General features: G+C 34.2%; 1 protein-coding gene across 2 annotated transcripts; it reads right to left on the reverse strand.

The window, feature by feature from the left end:
• Nucleotides 1-244: 244 nt before the first annotated feature.
• Nucleotides 245-5,001, reverse strand: twist2. Of its 2 annotated transcripts, XR_016093908.1 has the most exons (3): nucleotides 4,348-5,001; nucleotides 3,948-4,004; nucleotides 245-570 (listed from the first exon to the last, which is right to left on the reverse strand). XR_016093908.1 is itself a non-coding variant. In XM_088930713.1 (2 exons), exon 1 carries the CDS (start codon nucleotides 4,857-4,859, stop codon nucleotides 4,377-4,379), a length of 483 nt encoding a protein of 160 aa, XP_088786839.1. In that variant the 5' UTR covers nucleotides 4,860-5,001; the 3' UTR covers nucleotides 245-570; nucleotides 4,348-4,376. The 2 variants fall into 2 exon arrangements, 1 of the variants encoding a protein (XP_088786839.1); XM_088930713.1 differs by lacking the exon at nucleotides 3,948-4,004.
• Nucleotides 5,002-17,123: the final 12,122 nt, after the last annotated feature.

Below are 17,123 nucleotides of genomic sequence, written 5' to 3' on the forward strand. Positions count from 1 at the left end.
ACATAAAACAATGCACTTTTAACTCGTTAAAAAATACTTGTTTTAATAAATAAGCAAAATGTACATTGAACTGAACAGAATGCAGGCTAAAGCTTGGGAAACTCAAGCTTCGGTGAATAATCCATGCAACATGATTCGACAATGTATGAGTCTTAATTGCATTTGTCCCTTTCAAGAAAGCTGAAGATAATTACAGGTATGTACAATATTTATTTAAAAAACATTTATATATATTTATCTATAAACAGAACAACAACAGGGAATATACTGCACACGCAGAGAAAACAAAGCATTCCTGAATCATCATACCGGTATTAAAGAATAAATTCTTAATATGGTGAAATACGTCTGGCGGAACAAGAGATGACAATAATATAAAGTAAGAAATGTGGCTGTTGTCGAGTATCCTTTTCTTTTGTCGCTCTTTTCGAACGCAGTCATATCGCAGTTTAAGTGCTCCACGAGAATTCAGTCGTCCCGTTGAGTCTTTCCATCACCTTTCTGAGGTTTATACTGTAGGTTCTTCAATAAATCCTTTTGGCCTCTTCAGTTTTTATAGAAGTAAACAGTCTGTAAAATAAATGAAATAATATTTAATTGCATGTCTATATATATATATTTAAATAGATACAGTACTGTGTGTAGTCTACACATTTTGGGGGAGGTTTACATTAATCAGGTGTTTTAGGAGTACATTACACATTTAATTTTGCAGGTAGAGAAATATGTATGAACAATGTTCACTGATACTGTAGTTACATAGAAACTATTCGATGAAAGCACATTCCAATTAACGCCAAATTCACTTTTTTTCAGGTGTGACGATTACAGCAGTATCTTGCAGAAAAGCAACACTGAAGCACCTGTCCTACTTTGAAGCGATGCCTACAGCAAACATTTTTTGTAGTATTCCTTAAATCTGCTTCGAAGGAAACTTGATCTTCAGATACTTACTGTATAAGGCAGGGAGGGTTAAACTGCTTTTGTTTAGATCGGTGTTTTATACTAAAGATTGTATTATTATTCATTTTAAAACCAATACGTTCCCCTTAAAACCTTTAACCCAAAAAAGAGACTAAGCAGATGTATGCCAGTACTAAATGTATAAAATGTTAATGTAATAATAAGAGGCTTTGTGAATACCTCAAATATCGTATAAAACGGTATTTCTTTCTGGTTTGCGTTGCGCTTTGATGGAAATTGTAGAACTTACAGTAAATGCATAAACTTGAACTTCACTGCAAAAACAATTGATCTTTGTACTTGTTAAATAATTACACACAAAGGATATTTTCTTTGCATTACCAAATCTTTGAAAAAGTAACGATTTGTTTAAATTTTATTTTTACGTAACATTTTAACAAGACCTATTCCGATTATGCCGAAAGTTTAAGCAAAGCTACGATCATATTGTACAAAGTAACCTTATCTGGGAACTTTTTTTTTACTTGATAAGGCAAATTATTGTATACCGCATATACAGTACTTCTTTGGATGCACCAAATTTCCTCATTATTTAAGCCAAGGAAAGGCTGTTTTCATGACAATTTTCCTATTTTGTGGTAATGATGTTAAAATTTACAGTGTGTACTGTATGGTCTGTTGCTGTGGAATAATATTCTTATCTTTGAGGTTTTAACAGTGTTTTTTTTTACTGAAAACTGTACATTGCAACATAAAAACATAAATACAGTTGAAATTTTAAGGTCATACAAAAAGAAACAAAATATTAAGCTTTCCTTAAATGGAGGTACAGTATTCAACGTTACAACATAAAAATGCAAAATAGTAATTTCATACAGACTAATATCACAACATTTTTTAGAAGTCTAAATCATAGTTTTAAAATTATAATTTTGTAAAGAAAATCTACCACTGTGTTTAGAGAAAGAAACCTGACATGCATTTTTTATACAGCCTATACTTAAAGCAAAACTTAGTGGTTATCTTACACAGACTGCCAATATATTATACAGCACTTCTGAGGATAGCAAGGATAGCTCAGAGCATACGTTTTGTTGAACTAGATGCTAATGTATTAGTGTTCTCTAGCTTTTATCCTATTATATGTTGTGAATAATGGAAAAGTCTGTACATTGGCTGTGATGACAGGCCCAGACACAAAAGAGCATGCTGAAACATTGTTAAAATTAAACTCAACATTTTAAAACCATGTTAAAAGGTTCATATGTGATCTAGTTGCACTATAACTGTAATTACTAATGGCAGAAATGTTTTTGCACTGGTCTGACAGATTTTAAAATAACCTGTTATAAAGATTTTCAGAACATTGCAAGGTAAGAAACTTAACTTTTCTGTTTAAAACAGCTAAGAACACTCTGCAGCCAAAACAAATTGACAGTTAACTTCAGAAAAGGTGAATGAGCAGTATGAAAAAAATAATCCTGCTGCAAATATATTTCAGGTGAAACACACCTTATCTATTGTATAACACAAACTGTCCAAAACTAAGTGTTTTCTACTGTACTGTATAACCCATATTCCTAGAAAATAAGTAAATAACTGTGCTACAGAACACCTCTATCCATAAAAAGGTTTATAGAAATATTGACTATAAATGTGATTTATGATTTAGTAGGGCCTTCATTTGCTTTGGATTTTAATAATGCTTACAGTCTGCTCTTCTATTACAGAATCAACAGTGTACATTATTAAATAAAACAAAAAGGTGAAAACAATATTTGATAGCAAAAGAAAAACATTGCAATGATTATTATTTAAACGATAATATTTAGCCTCTTGCCAAAATATTTTAAATACTACATACTCAATAGGATTGTGCAGTATGCAGACTACTTTTTTTATGCAGTTTTTTTTTGAGCCTCTCTGTAATCAACTGCTAGTTTGAACTTTCTTCCCAATCTCCAGCACATTCATTCCTGTGGTATTCGTACAGGAAAACATTCATTTATAAATCATAATTATCCATGAGGGACAATTCATTCACTCTGTGTTTCTCTCATGGTCAGTAGTTTCCTTAAATACTTTTAAATTGATACACAGAGAAATTAAACATTACAAATCACTTATACAGCCTTGCATTATATTTGTGAGTTGTCAAAATGGCATTTTAACATTTCAGAGAAAAGACTTTCCACGTTTTCCTTAAAGAGGACTCAACCACAATTCTTTATAGTAAGAAAATAATAGCATTAAAATGGTTCTTGGCAGGAGCCTACTGGCTCTGAGCCTTAAACATATATTTTCTGTATTCACTTCCCACGTAATGTATTGAAAAGTTCCTATTGTGACAACTAGCCAAGCCATCAGATTTCAAGTTTTATTTTAATCTGCCAAGTTGTGCCTCACATTTTTAATATAGACCTGTCATGATATAAAGTACGCCAGTGCCATATTTATTTATTTAACATGGTTTATAGTCGTATCTGTTTATAAAGACAAGGACTTGATCTGCTTCCCTGGTAACATTTCTGTGTCACTTTAGAAGTGTACTTTAGTACCGTGTTTCATTTGCATTTGCATTTTTCAATCAGGGTTCAGCTGTTATGCCATTGTTTGTTTTTGATTTTGACAAGGGTAGCGCAGAAACATAAAACTGTTCCAGGTCAAAAGGTAAATCTTATTACTATATACAGGCTAGCCATTGATGCACTGCAAGTGTTTTTGTGATTGTTCCATTTATGCCTTAAGGCAGGCCTCAAATTAAAATAGTTTTTGCATCATTGCATATTGTTTAAAGAATAGCATTCTAAAGGAATTATTGTTTTTTTTAATTAAATAACAAAATCCTGTAGGGAATAGTAATTATCTGTGGTGTAAACTCTAGGTGTAGGAAAATAAACAAAATATAATCTGCAGGTCCAACTGGCCCACTGTGCAGAAATACACTGCTCTTATTTGAACATAAAGATTTTTTATCAACATTGCGTCTTCTTTCCTAACAATAAAGGTAATAATAAAAATACCTTAGTATTTGTAGAATCCTTTCAACTGCCATTCTTCTCAGACCTCACAGCTGTGAACTTTCAGGCAAACCAAGTGAAAATAATATTTAAAAAACAAGATATCCTTGTGGCTGCACATTTTGATTTTTTTACATCTAAGGTGCAGAAACGTCGTAGCTTCGTCCCACTACCAAGTTCTTGAAAAACACCTGTCTAATTACGAACTTTCCCCCCATTTTCAAATGCGTTATGTTACACCAAACTGAAGGAGAATGAGCTTTTCAGACAACAATAATTTGTTCTGACACCATGGTCAATACTTTCAATAAACTTTTTCTTAAAAGTTGCATTTGGATGGAGTATTTAACTACAGAACAGAAACCCTGACAAGACATTCTGAAACTCTTAGGATGACACCTACCCCTGTGGCACTACTGTACGTCTTCAGTGCTAGTGGGACGCAGACATAGACCATGCTCCTTCCATCCGCCACACTGAAAAAGCATAGCTCAGACGCTCGTGCGCAACATAGCTGCAGCTGGACATCTTATTGTCCATCTCGTCGCTTTGTAGGACCTGATAGAGAAAATCGATGTATCTGGCTGCCAGCTTCAGTGTCTGTATCTTACTCAGTTTATCCGACGGCAGCGTGGGGATAATTTTCCTCAAGGAAGCAAAGGCTTCATTGAGCGACTGAGTCCTTTGCCTCTCCCTGACGTTTGCTAATACCCTTTGGTTCTGGAGTTCTTCGTAGGACTGCGTAGTGGGACTCGGTTTCTTACCCCTCTTGACAGGACCCGGGCTGCCGTCCTCGCTAGACTTTTTACTGTATCTCCTTTTCCTTCCAAATCTTTTCTGTTGTCTGTCCAACTCCTCCTCGCTGGTCACTAAGCTATCCACAGGGGAAACTGGAGAACTTGAGCTCTCTTCCATTTCTTTTTTAAAGAAATGCAAGGATAACGAAGAAGAAAAAACGGTCTCCACTTTTAAATCCGTGGTTACAGGAGAATATCCCTTTTAGTTGAAGGAGACTTGAGTTATTTCAGTTTTGTTTTTAATGGACTGGATGTCCGGGTTATACCACTTTCAATCGAAACTGTATTTTGGCACAGCTTTTTTCTCGCAGGAAGTTTTTTTCCTTAATTTTTTTGGAAACTTCATCCCAGTTTCAGATGCTAAATAGTTGTCTGGATAGAGGGGGTGGTAGCATTGAACTCTGATTGGCCGAATAATAAACAGGAGGGAACAGTTTTAAATTACACTTCATCCAGAAACCCTTGATTAGAACATAGTTGCATCACTATTAATATAAAATCTTCCCATTGTCAGCACAATAAGGAAAAAGGTGAAAGTATTTTTCAGTGAATGGTTTTGGACACCATATTTTTCTATTCCTGCCTCATTCATTCTCCCAATATTAAATTCTTTACACGTTTCATTTGTAGTTTATGTTAAGTCAATCATTTTATCGTATATTGTCCTTGCATTACGGTCGGTACCCGTCATTTTCAGATTTTATCAAAAATAAGTTAAGAAGAGCCTCTCAGATCGCACACAAAATAACCTCTTGTTTTTCGTATATATTTGTATGCGCACTTAACACACATTTCAATAACGTATTTGCTTTCAGGTTTTTGTGAAGAATAAGTGGGCTACAGTTTAAAAATAAATATAAGAAAACCAAAACGTTAATACAATTAATGTTATACATTTTCTTTTGGCTTTTATTTTTTGGCTAAGTCTGATATTCATTTTAATGGTGCAATAAATTTAGGAAGTATAAAGAGCGCACGTTTTGCACATCTACTGTAGGCATATATTTAATTATAACTGGGGAAATTCCTTGCTGTAGCTTTTTATTTTTTATAATCTTACGGTTACTTTAGTTAAGTCATTGAAGTTAATTTATAAAAAAGGTGCTGTAGATTTCGCAATTTCAGCAGATCTATTAACATATTTTTCAGTTTATTTCGAACAACTGTAGATTGAACGATTATAGATCTCTAACGAATACTGTACTTGCAGAACAAACATCTCTGGTAAAATAAAGGCGACGTCACATTGTATTTATTTTTTGTGTGATATAATAAGAGAAGTATATTAATGAAGGTGGATATGTGTATATATTTAAACGAAAAACATCACAATGATATATAAATTGGCAGGTATAAGAAAACTCATGTTATCCAACATACCGTCTGAAAATTAACTTACCTGTTTAAGTATACTGTACGTTTTAAACCACAATAAAATTCTCTTTATGGAAATATTCACGGAAGGAGGTGGGCATGTATACCTGTAATTTCTGAGAAAATGATTTTTCCGCAAGGATAAAATGATTCATCTAATTATTATTACAGTGGGGAACAACTTACCAAGAATCAGAGACGCAGATGCATTTCTGTTGTTTTTATTTTCAGACCTGTCACCGTATGCGTTACAATATATTATTTTAAAAATCGGACAGGTTTTTAAGATTAAAGGTCATCTACTTTAAATTTTAAGAGCACCAATATTTCCTAACGTTTTCCAAGGAAAGTGATTATATACCATTTTTATAGAGTTCTATCTCGTGATCTGTGAGGTCATTTTACAGTATGCGGATATACAGAATTCGAAGTACAGGTGGCTTGCATTAATCCTTTGAAATGTATATGTTTTTTTGTTAATGAAGCACTCATTTAGATCTTCAATATAATCCAAAAACATTCAGGAACTGACATATAATTAGATGGGATACACATATTTTGTTCTAAAAATATTTACCAACACTAAAGTTTTGAAACAGGGTTCATTTTCAGGAGATACATGTCATAAAACACATTTAAAATTAATAGTTATTAATTCTACTAGCTGCATTTATTTGAACAGCTCATTATTTTGAATTGAAGAGAGAGATTTTTCTTTATTCAATCATTTGGAGGAATCCAAAGTGTAAAACCATCTGGTCTGTGGTATCACAAGGTTGAGTTAGAAACTGGAACATGATACCTTGAAAGGCTTCGTCATCACACACAGTCCCTTAGTAAGCCTTATCAGAGTATTTTCAGCAACTTTGAATATACCGATATTTATTTTTAGTTATCATAACTCTCTCCCCACACATCATTTCCTGTGGGTTTAGGTTAAGTACAGTAGGTTGTTCCTACAGTAGGTTTCTTACTTCAATGTTCAGTTGGTAAGTTTGCTCAGGGCTATTTGCTGACCCATGAGTGGGAATGTTACTTTGGAGAGTGCTTGCAAAATTTCTGAAGTACCCACAAGTCTGATCCTTTTCCTTTCGGGGGCAAACAGTCAAATAAAAGGATTTGTTTTAGCTTCAGTTACCTACACCCGTTAACAAGTTCATATTTTCAGTGCACATATTCTCGCAGTGGTGTGGGGTTACTTGACACTTCCTTCACTTGATCGCATGCTTCTTGCCACACACACACACACACCTTACTTCTAAAATGTATTGATTCCATAGAGCTTTTCAGCAGGATGGATTACAAGAAAGGCACAACGAGCAGTTGTTGTGTGGAAAACACCACTTTTTAAATTCATACCATCAGTCCTAAGTCTAATTCTTGAAATTCAAGAATTACATTTATACCAGCTTGAGGAGAGATATCTGAAACTGAACTTCTCTTCACATGATTGCTGAAAAAAACACATTCTTATACAATGGCACAGGCTTTACAGCTTTCCATTCCATTAGCTTAAAATACTACAAGAATAACCCACGATACACTTGCCATGAACAGAAGATGATGAGATACAGTATGCCAGCCATATGGATGCCCAGACCTAGTGAAATACACCATATCCAGTTCACCCTGATTGAAGATATTTTTTCCTCCTGCTTTTTTTCACCCTCATTGCTCAATACTGCTTTAAAATCTTAAAAAAGAGTTTTACTTTATATTACTTTTTATATTTCCATTTCAATGTAAAGTCTAATGAATTACTCTTGTCTTAACCCAATTAAGAAATGTGCCAGAAGGGGAGTTTCAGAAGAGGAAAGAGGGTTGTCAACTGAGGTAAAGAATTTTTTCATTTTGATCATCCCTCTCACTTCATTTGTCTTCCAGAGACTATATACCCCCTGTGTTTCTGTCTGTTGGATTATGTCCACCACAGGTATAATTTGATACACATTTATTTGAGGCCTTAAGCAAAATTATTGTCTTAACTATCAAGAGATGCAAGAATGATTCAGGTCAGTTCAAAGATATATCACACTATATTTCACACCACAGAGAAGACATTTTTATGTCTCCCTGACACCTCCAAATCTTTTCCACATGCACTGGAGCTCTTTAATAAACTGAAATCCTTTCTGCAGAGAATCATCAGATCAATTAGGACAAATCTATTTTAAGCAATGAAAGAAAACAAAATTGCACAGAGACTTGGAATGTCACAGAAATGTTATTTTTCCCTTTTTAAAATAAAGAAGTAGAAAGGATTGTGATTTCTGACTATTTGATTCGGAAAACCCAGTCAGAAATCTGACTGTAGATTTTTTTGTCATTTGTAACCTTTCGTGGGACAAGAGAATTTAAAATTGACCCCTAAATGTATTTGACTATATCATTTTAATCTTTGGTTTTCATTATATCTCTTACTCTCAAGTTCAATAAGCTATTAATTCTACATTCTGAATGCGAATAGTCATCACCTTGATCCTCATTAAGCTTTAGGAATGGGTAGGGATAGTAATTTCTTTTGTGATTACAGTATACTGTACATGCCTTGGTGCACTTTATTCATCTCATGGAAATGAAACTGTGTAAGGCACAAGAATTACATGAAATGAATAGAATGCATTTTATATTATTAGGAGAAGACAGTGAAGTTATCCGTGCAAGCAGAGGATACCACTAGCAGAGGAATTATGTAAGTAACTATCACCATCTGTAAGACTCACTCCTTCGATACTGATTCAAACTTCATGACTCAGTTCAAACATTCTTATACATGAACACACTATTCCTTGTAAAAGAATATTATTGCTAAATCTGCTACGATCATCATGACAATATCATTTGCTTAATTCTATGTCTTGCCCTAAAGAGTGTAAGTGTGTAGTCCTTTGTTCAATTTTAATGCTTTTCTTTTGTTTTGTTTTTCACATTGTGCTGTGTATAAACAAACTTGTTTGTCCTGCTGCATCAGGAAACAGTGTGAATCTGACATTTTGAGGTGAACTTACCAAGTAAACATGTTTATGTAAACACCCTTTTATTTTCTCTGAATATTTCAGTTTATGTATTAAACTCCATCAGCTATGAGTAACAATTCTTTGTTGAACTCTATTTTAAGTTCAACTATTTTAAGTTCAACATGGAAACAAAACATATTACTGTTTTCTGTTTGCTGTCAGTTTTAATGACTAAACCTCCAACTTCCAGCTAAACCACTATATATCCTTTTTTATATATTAAATATGGATTTTTTTTCGCTCATACAAGCATGCCTGTAACCAGCGTACTGTAAGCATTTGTGTTTTATACAACGAATCACATTTTCATTGTACAGATGCTTATGGGGTAAAAGGAAATCATAAAGTTCAGAGAAAGTAGAGGGTGCAGAGAACTATACAACAATGTTTGATGATTTGCTCCTGTCTGTTTCTAATACTGTCTATTTATTTATTTTATTTATTTATTTAATTTATTTATTGAACAATTTATTATAGAACATTAGAAATTAGTACCATCTACAGCCCTTTATGTACAGTATATCAACCCAGAAAGACTTCAGGAATGCCTTTTACATGAAAAATAGTTTATTAATTGGATTTATTACGATTTAAAAAGGTCTAACTATGAAATGTGTTTTTCATGTCAAAAACCGATCAGAGCAAAATGTTGGTGACCTGTGGGGTAAGAAGGTTCTGTTAATAAAAACAGCAAAATGCTTGCAGATATTTGAAAATGTCATTGAGTTATAGTATTTTGTGCCAAAGGAAAACTCTTAAGTAAGGATTGCATCAAGACACCATCTCCTAAAACCTTTTAAATGCATTGCCCAATCAAATTTTGGTGTCCTAACATTTTATTTTAACCTCAATGACAAGGTGTTTCTGAAATCGTGTTACAGACATTCATAAATGTTTCATTAGGGAACTTGTAACAGCTTGAAACATTTAGTTTTGTTTAATACAATGCAGATTGCATGCACTCTGTATAATGTCAAGACTCAGGCTCTGTGTTTTTCAGAATTACAATCCTGGTGCCAAGGGTTTGCACACATTTCTTCATTCTTTGATTTCAGTCGGAAAAACCAAACTGACCAGAACACTTCCATAACACAGAATGTACAGGTGTTGCCCAGCAAAGCATAAAACATTTCAAGGTGAACACATTTTCTGTCTCATTACAACAAGTACTGTATGCATGGCAGTGTAAAGGTGATGAAAACCATAAAATTGAAAGGTCAACTAAAGAAAATGTCACAAATAACGTGTTTGCTTTTCATGTGGTGGACTTCAAAAAATACTGTGGAAAATATTTGAAACAAGCTATGAAGAAGAACTCATTTCCCATTTAATGGAACTACCATCACAATTCCCCAACATGAAAAATGAACAATAAGACTTACAAAAACTGAACCTACAGAGCTATTTACTGTAGGTAGGTAGATGGAAGAATGCAGAAAAAAGTCTGGTCAGCTCCTAAAGTGAACGTCTCCAATCATATTCTCTAACACAAACAATGATCTTTAATTAAATCTGCACTTCTGACCCTCTTACCAAGGTTAGGTACAATGCAGTTTCAGGTTCACAGTGCCTCTAGCCACAGATGGACTACACAGGAGAGACAAGCTTCAGCAAATAGGGCTATTTGCTTTGCTGATTGGAGTGGTATGGGGCGAAGAGTAGGAGTAAATGTTATAAATAGAGGGATGACATTTACAGTAAACTGTAAAACCCACAGGCCCACTGAAAAGACTTGTAAACCAGAGTTGCCTTCTAAAGACAAATTGTGATGGGGGAAGACTCCAGCCATCAATTTTCAGAAAAATCACATCATAGACATAAAAATTTCTTGTGGCTCTTATGTTCACTCTTATTCCCTTTAAGCATACAAATCTGCAACTTTATGAGGAAATACATCAATGTACAGCACCTTTTCTAGTCTGAAATGCAGTGTAGAGTATAAAGCTTTGTACAGTATATGATCAAGTAAGTATGTGACCAAATATGGCCCTGGATTATTCCAGATTTTTGCGTGTTTGTACATATCTTAGTGCAACTTACTTTCTGATTCTTTTCGCATATGTTGTTATAACAAAGAGGCTATTGCTCTAATGCTTTACTCATATTTCCATTTTCCTGTGTTTCTAGCATATAGTAGATTTCATTTTTCAGTGAACTTTCAGTGCCCCTGCTGACTCATCCATGAATATGCATTTACATCTAAATGAATGACTGGGCAAACATTACTACAACACACTAGGTTTCTTGCAGAAGTACCTTTAAATGTTTAGTATGTCTTTCTTGCTTCCTTTGAAATAATCAAGCAATAGTTTCTTTCAAATGAATTCCAATTGAATATTCTGACCTAGCAAGATTTTCTGTCATCTTGACAAACAATTGTATACATATAAAAACAATATTGCTTCTGTGAAGAAGGACAAAAACTAAGATCATATAAAATTCAGATCCTGTACACAGAAGAAAATACACAATGTCCCGGAAAGTATTGGGAAAATAGGTTCCTACTGTATATGCTTTGAATCTGGTGTTCCCGATTGTTCCACTTATCTTAATGAGGTTTTAGAAGTTTTTTGTTAAGTTACAAATTACAAGTGCAGGAGCAGGCTGGGAGAGGAATTTTGAAAGCTTTGTGTGCCGGTGTCAAATAGCTAAAATTGCAGAGTAATAGAGAACAAATGCATCTAGGTGAGAAAAAAAAAACTTCCACTGGCTTTTGTACTTCATCTAAATGTACAGTTAACATGTTGATTAAGGAGCAGACAGAAACGTACCAAGCAAAACAGCAAATCTTCTGCATTGCCTTAGCTGTTAGTCAGATGAGTTCAATGGCAGCCTATTTGTAATAATACATTCTCTGTGGCTTTAAAAATAAATATTTAAACTACTATTTGTATTTAGGCTGACACAAATCTCACACTGCATTTTTCACTTAACACCATTAACACTGTTCAAGGTTTCCTCTACTTCTCTATTGTACATGTCACAGACAAAAGGAGCAAAAGTTTGGTGTGACCCGTTAATTACGTTTCCTTTCTCTGGGGTACCTGTTTACTGACATGAATTGATGATCCCTGCACCCCACTTTTCTCAGCTTATTTCCTACTGCCCCGTTACAACAATCAAAAAGCTTGCAAAGATTATTTAAGTTTATATAGGTTTATTTTTAATTCTCTTCTTAGTGTGTACATTGCGCCTTCAGAGCACATCCAGAAGGAAATTGAAAAAAAATCCCAATGTGAGTCTGAGAATGTTTGAATGGAACTCCCTGTGTGATGGGGAATGTCAATAGTCTTATAAAGGTAAAAACAACAACATAATAGTTTTAAACTAAACTGATTTATTAGCTATGAGGGTAAATTAGGGGCTTTGTGAGAAGTAATGATAATGAGAAATACAGATGAGACATAAAATCCTGCTTCCAGCTTGTTAAAGGTATACAATTTATGTGCTTAATGTAACTGTACTGTACATTCGTTGTCTGTTGTAATAGTCTGCAATATATAGATGTGCTCTATACTGTATACCCTCAAAATGCATTGCCTTGACATGGATTTTAAATACCACAAAATATTAATGCACAGTACAGTTTTCTTTTCCCATAATGAGCTCTAAATGTGTGTGCAGTGCAGGATTCTGGAAGTATAGATTCATTGATATTTAAAGACTATGTTTATTTCATTTAAAAATTGCAAATACAATAGCTTTTAATACAATCTGCAAGGTAAGTTTTAAGCTTTCATGTTGAATAATTATCTTGAAACTTTCCTAGCAATGTTTGGTGGGGACAAGAATGAACAAGCTGTAGTTTCATTTTTATTTTACAGATTAAAATTGTTCTCTCTATGGGGATATCAGAAGAAATAATCGGCATGTTCCTTTTCTGTTATTTGATATTGCAGGTCTTCTTTTTTGGGGGGCACAGGCCAAATGTTATTATTCCGCTGATACCTGTGCCTAGGAGTGCCAAACTGAACCTAAGAGTTCCTGGGTTCTGCCAGAAATCATTTTATGCCTGTGCTGTGAACTGTCTGTCTCAAATGCAGGGCAGAAAGTTTACTTAATTCAACACTCAAGGATGCAGAGACCTTGCACTTCAAAACTTTGTGTTATTCACTGCCCCATTGGGACCACTATTTTGTGCAGGCGCAGCATGCCGTCGCCATGGAAACCTCCCCTTTCACTTAAACTCTGGTATGCCACCTCACACGAAATCAGCTCTATAAGTGACTTTATTATAAGCATTGCCATACCAGTCATATTTCACATTTTATACCAATAAACAGTTTCTGAAGCTGTTTGGCAGGGAGAGTTGGGCTGTTAGAACACCCGGAGACTGCAGGGAGGTACAGCAGAGGGGTATTTGTGTCCCTGTGGCACCTAAAGAGTCTCATAAGGTTCAGGACTACTGCTGATTGAGGAAAACCCCCAGCAGAGGTTACCAGTTTAGATCCGACGCAAATGGAAACCCTTGCCCAGAGAGTCTCTCTTTAAATTTATGACTGTATGGAATAAAAATCATTTCTCAAGGCATAACTAATATTTCTCCTCATAATACTCTGTAGAGCAGGGTATTTCAAGGACTATTGCAAGCTCATTTGGATTGCATTATGTTATTATTTTAAGGCTCAGATTTTCTAAACCATCACTAGATTTGTGCTGTTACTTTTTCTTCTTTAAAAAAGAAACAAAGTACAATAAAGCAAACAACCTTTAAACCATACGATTCTTTAAGTTATATTCTATACTTATTTTTTTTTAATTAATAATTACATGCATGGCAGCATGCAAATTTTAAAAAAAAACATAGGAGTAAATTTGAAAGTCATAGCATCACCAGTATTTTCAGCATTGGTTTGTTTTAAAGGTTTCAAATACAATTTAAGAGGAATGCTCATTGGAGTACATTAAGCTACTCTATACAAGTACCGGCAAAAGTGACTTCCATATCACTTAATTATTTGTGATTTTATTTTATTTTCTAATGGCCACTCACCATTAGTGGTCTTTTTGAAGTGTGGGGATTTTTTTAACTGTTTGACATCAGTGTTTTTTAAGATTTAATTTCCTTCTCACATGCTGTTTGCTGTACTGTATATTTGTACGTTTTCAGAAAGAAAAGAGATGTAATTGCCATTCTCCCTAGTGACAGCTTGAACCATAACTCCACTTTTACTTGTCTTAACATGCGGTGTCACTAATGTTTGAAACACTCATCTAATAAACATGCAGGACATGGTTCAACAAAATAATTCTTTACTAACAACAATTAGGAAGATACTTTAGATCTGAAGTCTATATATCCCCTTTTTATTTATTTAGAAATTGTTAGTGTTATGTTTAATGAAACATCCTTGCAAACAAAAAATATATAAGACTGAAAATGACTTCTTTTTTTATTATAAACCCTTATTAAAGCTGAATGCTGTTAAGTTATGTGCACAGATCCCACAAAATATCTACATATAAATTACAAAAACATAAGGATATTGCATTGAACAAACACACTTGGGACTGAATAAATATATATGTATAATATTGCAGTGGGAACATCTGTTTTTAGAAAGATCTAATGTTTATTTCTAATTCTTCCTTTTACACATTCTTTCACAATTACTGAAATAGAACAGCAACCGAATAAAAGAATAATATGCAGAATACAAGTTACTTTAATGTCTCCACTTGAGGACAAAGAAATGCAGACAAAATGGAACAGATACTATATAGGCTTCAAACTAATGTAAAGGGAGACTCGGAGGTACTGTACATACCACTACAGATCTGTTTAATCAATCTTGAAGAGTGGTACATAGTAGGCAGAGAAAGAAGAATATGTGTATTACAAACTTCCATTGGGCACTCGTAAACAGCATTTGAATAAAGCTTTTTATTCACATTATAGTTTCTGTGAATTATTTAACTTTCAAAATTTCACTAAACCAACGCTTAAATGTATGATCTGTGTATATACTGTATAGTAGATAGTGTTGGTGAAAATGACTTTTCACCAGTCCATTACAGTTAATAGATACTTGTGTAAAAAAAAACTTTTTAAAATTAGTAAGGACCTGGAGGAATTTGCTTATAAAATAAGTGTTATACATGTAATTTGTTATTATAATGTTATTATTTTTAAAAGTATTTTTCTTCAACACACAAACATATTTTGACAGAAAGATTTTTGCAAAAAAGATTTTTTTTTCCAAAGCACATCTGAATTCAGACAATCTCTGCAGTGAGCCTAGATCCTGCTGACTCATATTCTATGCACGCACAATTTTCTTACCACAGTGCTGTCACAATTTTTGTAATTTCATTGTCACTAAATATAAACTGATGTAGTGCAAAAGCAGGATATGAGCTTTAATGTCTTTTACATGTATTTTGTAACTTCTCATAAACAGGATAAGTTTTGTATGATCGATACAGTAACACTGAAAACATTTTGATGCATTACTAACTGAGGTTTTGGAATATATATATAATTTGAGGGTGTTTTTTCTATTGCGTTATAAACATTTATCATCTGTGAGAGAAGAACATTTTATTTTCTGAAGTTAAAGAGAAGATGTGGACGTATATGTGCAAAATCTGATTTTCCCAACCCAACACATCAATATTGCATAGTGGGAATAAAAAATATATTTTGTTGTGTGTTTTTTCAGATGACCCTGATACTACACATTTCTTGACATCCACGACAGATTACTGTCCCACTGATGGGCCTGACCCACTGATCTGAATCCTTGTCTTCTTGCCTGCAGGGACACCTTTAAGATAGAGTATTCCAGTCCAGTCCAGGGCTATTGAAGATTTTAAGGCAGAAGATGAACTAAGAAATTCAATTTTACCACGACTTTTCAAATGTCAGTATTTTACTTGACAGTACGCCACTGGAAGTCTGTTAAATGTAATGGGTATATAAAAAATGTTGTAAAGTAAGGCACTGAATTTACTTTTTTTGTATTCTAGTTATGTCATTTAAATATATAACTAGACTTTGTTTAATTCAAAAATGTATCTTATTTATATACAGTATACTGTACTGTACAAAGAGTGGCATGGTGATGCAGGGATTAGCATTGCTGCCTCGAAGCAGTGGAACTCTGTGTTCGATTCCAGAACTGGGGTGCTATCTGTGTGGAGTTTGCATGTTCCCCCCATGTGCACCTGGGCTTTCACCAGGTGCTTCAGTTTCCTTCCACAATCCAAAGACATACAGATAGGTTAATTGTCTTTGGGTAAATTGTCCCTTGTGTGAGTGTGTGCCTTTTCTGTGTCTGGTTGTTGCCTGCAATGGACTAGTATCCTGTCCATGGTGTATCCCGCCTTGTGCCCAGGTCAGGCTCCAGCTCCCCCACAACCCTGAATTGGATATGAAGCGGTCGGAAACTGGACGAATGTATATGAAAAGAGCATGAGAGGAGGAGAGAAAGCGAAAGAAACACTGCCTTTTGGGTGAACTCATTTTACATTGTGGGCAAATATTAACTATTGAGGAGCAGCACAGTTAAGAGGTTCACAAGACATCCTATACCACAAAGCTAAAAGCCGAACTGTTTTTGATAAATCACCCCAAACCAGAAGTTGCATTATTGCTCTGTATTTTGTCCAGCTAGCTATTATGGTTTGAATTACATACTTGAAAAGAGCTTTGGTATGGGCAATTTTACTTCTCTCCAGCATTTGCATGCACTTGCCTTGTTACATTTGGTTTCCAGCATTTAAGGATATTTGCCACATTTTCAGAGCGATTGACAGCAAGCAGTCTCTTTAGGTTTTCACATGGATTTGGATTATACAGTACCACAGTGGAAATGTTTTGAAAGTGACATAGCGTAAATGTGAATGACAAGTCGCATCAACAAATATGCATACAGTACCTACCATTGTTCTTGAATGTTTTTGATTCCTTAATATTTCTATTCATTTATGGAATTTGATTTTAAACAACGACATTTGAATATAATTTTGTAACTGGAGGTAGAAAACTA

This window comes from Atractosteus spatula, chromosome 13 (genome assembly GCF_055471065.1).
Source record: "Atractosteus spatula isolate fAtrSpa1 chromosome 13, fAtrSpa1.hap1, whole genome shotgun sequence".
Classification (NCBI taxonomy): Eukaryota; Metazoa; Chordata; class Actinopteri; order Semionotiformes; family Lepisosteidae; genus Atractosteus; species Atractosteus spatula.

Bases quoted from the DNA above. Each gene is read 5' to 3' on its own strand.
- twist2 (XM_088930713.1), bottom strand. From the start codon at position 4,859: ATGGAAGAGAGCTCAAGTTCTCCAGTTTCCCCTGTGGATAGCTTAGTG.